This window comes from Mus caroli, chromosome 11, assembly GCF_900094665.2.
Source record: "Mus caroli chromosome 11, CAROLI_EIJ_v1.1, whole genome shotgun sequence".
Classification (NCBI taxonomy): Eukaryota; Metazoa; Chordata; class Mammalia; order Rodentia; family Muridae; genus Mus; species Mus caroli.
Window position 1 is genome coordinate 72698051 of NC_034580.1, and position 7116 is coordinate 72705166.

General features: G+C 49.1%; 1 protein-coding gene across 7 annotated transcripts in view; it reads left to right on the forward strand.

Moving 5' to 3' along the window:
• Myo18a (myosin XVIIIA) overlaps nucleotides 1-7116 on the forward strand; it is a 106685-nt gene that overhangs the window by 8793 nt on the left and 90776 nt on the right. For all 7 annotated transcript variants that reach the window (XM_029484093.1, XM_029484095.1, XM_029484098.1 and 4 more), the window contains exon 2: nucleotides 5599-6678. In XM_029484093.1, coding sequence (XP_029339953.1) covers nucleotides 5680-6678 — 999 coding nt within the window. In that variant the 5' untranslated portion in view covers nucleotides 5599-5679. The remainder of the gene's footprint in view (nucleotides 1-5598; nucleotides 6679-7116) is intronic.

A 7116-nucleotide genomic window follows, 5' to 3' on the forward strand; every position in this document is an offset into this window, starting at 1 on the left:
AGACAGGGTTTCTCTGTGTAGCCCTGGCTGTCCTAGAACTCACTCTGTAGACCAGGCTGGCCTCAAACTCAGAAATCTGCCTGCCTCTGCCTCCCTAGTGTTGGGATTAAAGGTGTGTGCCACCACTCCCAGCCAAGATTATTCTTGTTCTATGAGTAGCACTTTGTTTTATGAGTGTGGCTGCACATTTGCACTGAGTGGCCCTTGCCTTCGAGAGGCTGACTGTTCTAAAATGATAAAGCCGCTGAATTGCCAGATTGTACTAAAGACGGCTGGGTCAGAGTAACTTACATACACACTTACCTTTCCTCCACTCAAAATTAGGAAAAGCTTCCTGGTCAGGGGAGGCAGGGAAAGAAGTCAGAATGATTACAAGGCTAAAGTCCCTGGAAGGAAGGGGCAGGGCAGGAGAACTGCAGCCTAGCCTGAGGATCTGGGAGGCGGTGGTCTCAGATGCTGGAGCCTTTCATCTGAGGACAGGAGCCACTGGTAAGTCCACGGAATCTAAGAGGGGTATGGAACTCAGCACAGTCGAGTGAGGAGTTCTGCATCCGAGGCAGCTTCAGCTGTACCACAAAACTGGTTCCGGAGAGGGAGGGTGCAGGCAACCAGGTAGCGGTAGCCGCTCGGCTCAGCAGAGATTGGATCCGCAGCCAGGCCTGGCCACATGGGGCTGGCAGTGGGGGAAGGCTGCTTTGTGAGCTGTGGAGATAATGGTAGCAGGACAAGGGTGGTAAGTGACTCACAGCGCAGCCTCCGAAGCCCCAGGCTTGTGATGAGAGACGTCTTTGACAGAAAGTTAATAGTTAACTTGTGTCCACAGGAGAGTTGGACTGTTGGAATTTCAGAGCTGGAGGAGGTCTAGATCATTTAGTTCAACCTTGAGCAAAGTGACAGGCTCAAGGTCCCCTGGAGACCTGTGGCAAACCCAGGCCTAGATACAAGATCCTTAACAGTTTTAGTCAGAGCTGTCCCCTGTGGTGCTGTTTTGGTCCCGCCTGTTGCAGTGACAGTGAGGGACAGGCTTATGCCAAGAAGTGGGGTTTATGGAAAATTACTTTGAAGGGACTTTTGCAGCTCAGAGATTCTAGAATCCTCAGACTGTTTCCCATTGATGGTGCTCGGCTGCCGAACCTACAGCAAAGCCGGCATTGGGTAAAGACAGCATGGCAGACAGTAGGGTTTTCCGGAGTTGGCTAGGTGCTAAGATCCCGGTGTTTGTCTCCTCCTAAGTCTCCATTTGTCTTCATTTTCTGTTCATCTTGACTATCTATGCCTTTAGTGCAGTGTGGGTAGTGACCAGTCAAAGATGCCGCAGCCTGGATAGGCTGGATCTGGATCTGTCTGTGCCTTATTCCCAGCTGCACTTGGGAGGAAACATTCCCCTCAGAGAGCAGAGCCAGTCCAGCACTCTCTCTCCAATCACGGGGTCTCACTGAGTCTAGATGCGGCTGACCAGGATTGCTCCTGATTGGTGCTTATAGGGGTTTATGTTTCCTGTCTTCCAGCTTCCAGGGACTGTTCATCGGAACATTTAGAAGCAAACATTTTAGTTTCACCTAGGAGGAACTGAGGCCAGAGGAGATGGAGAGATAGCTTAGTTGGTAAAGTTGGACCTGAGTTTGTTCCCCATGACTCAAGCTAAAAAACAAACAAGCAAAAAAGCAAGCATCTGTGTGGTGGAGCACGCCTTTAATGCCAGCACTCAGGAGGCAGTGGCAGAAGGATCTCTGAGTTCGAGACCAGCCTGGTTTACAGATTGAGTTCCAGGACACCCGGAGCTCCACAGAGAATCCCCTGTCTAAAAGAAACAAAAAACAAGCAAGAGGTGGTGGTGGTGGTGGTGGTGTTGGTGGTACCAGCTGTAATCCCAGAGCTAGGGAGGCAAAGATCCCAGGTGGGTCCCTGGGATTCAGTGGTCCGACATCATAGCCTATTCTATGAGCTTCAGGCTAGTGAAAGACCCTGCCTGAGGCTGACCTCTGATTTCCATATGCACACACACAGAAACTGATCTATAGAGGGAACCGGGTTCTTGCTACAATAGATATAAAGAGCTAGTTGACCTAACCAGATTTCTTTCTTTTTTTCAAAAAATTAGTTAATTTAAAATTTTTTTATGGTCATTGGTGTTTTGCCTGCATGCATGTCTGTGTGAGGGTGTCAGATCCTCTGGAACTGGAGTTACAGACAGTTGTGAGCTGCCATGTGGGTCCTAGAAATTGAACCCGGGTTCTCTGGAAGAGTGGCCAGTGTTCTTAACGGCTGAGCCATTTCTCCAGCTCCCTCACTAGATTTCTTACCCTTATTGAATACATTCTGTCCCTGTTTGCCTTCCTCTGATGTGATAAGCACCATGACCAAAAGCAACTTGGGGAGGAGTTTCCACAGTTCATCATGAAGGGAAGTCAGGGCAGAAATTCAAGGCAGGAACCTGGAGGCAGGAACTGAAGTAGAGGCCATGGAGAAGAGCTGCTTACTGGCTTTCCCCCATAGCTCACTCAGCCTGATAATTACCACTTGGGGCCTCCTCCTGCCTGGAGTGGCATTGCCCATAGTGAGCTTGACACTCCCATATCAAACATTAATCAAGAAAATGCCCTACAGGTTTATCTGGTGAGGGCATTTTCTCAATTGATAATTTCCCAGACAACTCTAGCTTGTGTTAAATTGACAAAAAACCCTAACCAGGGCACATTCTATCTCCAGAACTCTCAGAGCTGTCCTGGGCACTCCAGCATCCCTGGAGACTGAGCATCTGAAATGCAGGCTGTGCTCTAAATGTAAAGTGCAGAGCGGGGTCTTATTTACTCATTCATGTTGAGACAAGGTTTCTTTCTCTATGTACTTCTGGCTGTTCTGGAGCTCACTGTGTGGACCAGGATAGCCCGAACTCACAGAGATCTTTGTGCCTCCCGAGTGCCAGGATTAAAGGTATGAACCGTCATACTCAGACTTGCTCTGGATTTTGGAAATGTAATATGGATGAGTTAGGAATGGTTGTGCATACCTGTAATCTCAGCAGCTCTCAGGAGGCAGAGGCAGAAAGGTTCACCGTGAGTTTGAGGCCAACCTGGTCTTTTTACTGAGTTTCAGGTCTAGCCAGAACTGCATCAGAACAAAAAAGCAAAATAAATAAAATACACATGCACGTGTGCACACGTGTCTATATATCAAAACAAAACAAAATATAGAAAATTAAATATAAACTAATTAATGTTTATCTATAAATATTTTATGTAGATTACATGTTGAGATGATAACAGTTTGGATACATTATAGTAAATGGAATAATTATTATTATTATTTTTTTTAGATTTATTTATTTATTACATGTAAGTACACTGTAGCTGTCTTCAGACACTCCAGAAGAGGGCGCCAGATCTCGTTACGGATGGTTGTGAGCCACCATGTGGTTGCTGGGATTAGAACTCTGGACCTTTGGAAGAGCAGTCAGGTGCTCTTACCCACTGAGCCATCTCACCAGCCCCTGGAATAATTATTAAACTTAAGTTTATCTAGTTTGTTTTTGAAACAAGGTTTCTAGTTACTGGCCAAATTTGCCTTAAATTTAAGATCCCATTTCAGCCTCAAGTGCTTAGAGTTGCAGGTATGTGTCACCCTGCCCAAACCCACCAATTAATTAATTTCTCTCTCTCTTTCTCTCTTTCTTTCTTTCTTTCTTTTACTATTTATTTATTTATTTATTTAGAGACAGGGTTTCTTTGTTTAGCCTTGGCTGTCCTGGAACTCACTCTGTAGACCAGCCTGGCCTCGAACTCAGAAATCCGCCTGCCTCTGCCTCCCGAGTGCTGGGATTAAAGGCGTGCGCCACCACTGCCCAGTAATTTCTTTTTTAATTGTTATTTATTTACTTATCTTATGTGTGCGGGCATTTTGCTTACATGTATGTGTTTGGGCCACAAATGTGCTTGGTGCCCATGAGGCCAGAAGTGGACACTGGGTTTCCTGGAAGTGGAGTTCCAGATGTCTGTGGGTTACCATGTGTGATTACACAGAATCAAACTTGCGAGCAATTAGCTTGGGAGTTCCTGGTCTCGCTGCCTGCCTGGGCGTTGAACCTTGGCTAGTGGGAGCTGGTCCCTCAGTGGAAAGGGGATAGTGGAGGGCCTTGCCTAGCTTTGGGGGTTGGGGAGAGAGGAAATGCCTAACCAGGGCCTGGCAATAGGCCATTGCTGGAGGGAATAAGCTCAGAGACCCTCTGGAATTCAGAGGGGAGGCATTCATGGAGAGAGAGAAATTACACTTAATTTCTAATTAGACAGTGTGGCCTACTTTTATTTTGTGTTCCCTGCTGGTTAGAACAAGAAAGGCCCTCTGGGGCTCCCCACCCCCACCCCTGCCTCTCCCCAAACCAGGTTTTTCTTACTCCTGCCCCTAATCGGGTATGCATGAGAATGGGGCTGGTTAGGGCCCTAGGTGCTCTCATATCCTGGATCCGGCCTTCTCTCTCAGGCGGCCACAAGTTTCTTCCCTAGTCTATATTTAGTCATTGGTCTGGGGAAAAGGATGTGAGTTTTTCAGGATCCTGTTTATCTAGCCGACCCCACCCCACCCCCACCTCGAAGCTGTCTGTCCTGTGTGCAGTCTGGGGCTTCCCCTTCCTTCCCTTCCCGATTTACTTTGGGCAACCAGGGCATCAGATGGGACACAGCAGCACAGCTACTCATTTCATGGGTAACCCCTAACACATCCTTAATTTCCCAAGAGCCATTCTTCTCACCTGTGAGGACTGAATAGGAAGGGTTATGTGTGAAGCTCCTGATAAGACACAACGTATAGCCCGGCAGTGGTGGCGCATGTCTTTAATCCCAGCACTTGGGAGGCAGAGGCAGGCAGATTTCTGAGTTCGAGGCCAGCCTGGTCTACAGAGTGAGTTCCAGGACAGCCAGGGCTACACAGAGAAACCCTGTCTCAAAAAACAAACAAACAAGTCATGTCTTATAAATGCTAATCCCAGGTGCTAGAAAGATGGCGCCGTGGTTAAGAGTACTTGTTACTCTTCTAGAGGAGGCTTCAGCTCCCAGCGTCCACATGGATGTCCACAACGGTCTGTTAACTCCAGCACCAGGGATCCAACACCCTTCTGGCCTTCTATGGCACTAGGCACACATGTGATGCACATACAGACAGACAGGCAAAACACTCATACAAATGAATATTGTTTTAAAAAGTTGGACTCTCCAAGGTCTTTGAGGCAGGGGCTAAGGCTGCGGCTCTGGGGATACCATGCACGGGGAGGGGGGGTAGTCACGTGGGATGCCCATAGCTTCAGTGGACTGCCTGTGGGGAGGTGATGCGGTGATGCTGCAGAGCCCCTTCCGTTTCCTTTTGTGTTCCATTTCCGTTTATGTTCCAGGTTGCAATTTGTGTTTTCGATAAGTCAAGTCTCTCCAGGCACACCTATGCTTTGGTCTAAAGGATGAAGTGAAATTAGAAAAAATTATGTAAATCAGATTGCCTGGTACATCAGTAGCACTCCACAAGGGGTGACTGGTTTATCTGTATCCGCTGCCTCTGTCTGAACTGGAAAAAAAAAAAAAAAACTGAATATCTTTTCTCTGTTTCTACTTGCAGCTACAAGGTGGGGTCCAAAGACCCTGTGTTAAGCATTCATAGTCAGCTGGGGATACAACCCCTAAAAACAGCACACCCACCATGTTTAACCTCATGAAGAAAGATAAGGACAAAGATGGCGGGCGGAAGGAGAAGAAGGAAAAAAAGGAGAAGAAGGAGAGGATGTCTGCGGCAGAACTGCGGAGCCTGGAAGAGATGAGCATGCGCCGTGGCTTTTTCAACTTGAACCGGTCCTCCAAGCGGGAATCCAAGACGCGCCTGGAAATCTCCAACCCCATCCCTATCAAGGTGGCCAGTGGCTCTGACCTGCACCTGACGGACATTGACTCAGACAGCAATCGGGGTAGCATCATCCTGGACTCAGGACACCTAAGCACAGCCAGCTCCAGTGATGACCTCAAGGGTGAAGAAGGCAGCTTCCGGGGCTCTGTGCTGCAGCGGGCAGCCAAGTTCGGTTCACTGGCCAAGCAGAACTCTCAGATGATTGTCAAACGTTTTTCCTTCTCTCAACGGAGCCGGGATGAGAGTGCCTCGGAGACCTCAACCCCCTCAGAGCACTCTGCAGCCCCATCACCTCAGGTAGAGGTGAGGACGCTTGAGGGACAGCTAATGCAGCATCCTGGGCTAGGCATTCCTCGACCAGGACCACGGTCTCGAGTCCCTGAGCTGGTGACTAAAAGATTCCCAGCTGATCTACGTCTTCCCGCTCTGGTGCCCCCACCACCTCCTGCTCTCCGGGAGCTGGAGTTACAACGAAGACCCACAGGAGACTTTGGCTTCTCACTGCGGCGCACAACCATGCTGGATCGGGCTCCAGAGGGTCAGGCTTATCGACGGGTGGTTCACTTTGCTGAGCCAGGGGCAGGCACCAAGGACCTGGCCTTGGGGCTGGTGCCAGGAGATCGACTGGTGGAGATTAATGGACAGAATGTGGAGAATAAATCCAGGGATGAAATTGTGGAGATGATCCGGCAGTCTGGGGACAGTGTGCGGCTCAAGGTACAGCCCATCCCAGAGCTTAGCGAGCTGAGCCAGAGCTGGCTTCGGACTGGCGAGGGACACCGCAGGGAGCCGGCTGATGTGAGTGCTTCCCTGGGTATCAGGGGTGAGCAAGGAGTTTGTGTATGTGAGCATCTCTCGGTAGTGTACTTAAATGGGTGCTTGAGGGTACCCAGGAACTGTGAGCAGATCTTAGCGAGTGTGGAAATGGGGAGCTGGGCCAATAGGGAGGAGCCAGTCCAGGAGAGGGTGCCCCTCTGGAAACTGATTAAACGCACACCTTTGCTTCTTCTGTTCCTTGTCAAGAAGCTGAAGGTAACCCCCCAAAAGTTCACTGGGAGAAAGTCCTTAGCAACTCAGCTGGACATCCTGGTCTGAGGTTCCCTTCAATGCCCTTGTGGATTGAAGTGATTGAAGTAAGCCTTGTGAGTTTTCAAGGGCATTGGGTAAAGATCAGCTTTGGCCTGGTACTATCGGGGACAGGGTGTGTGTGTGTGTGTGTGTGTGTGTGTGTGTGTG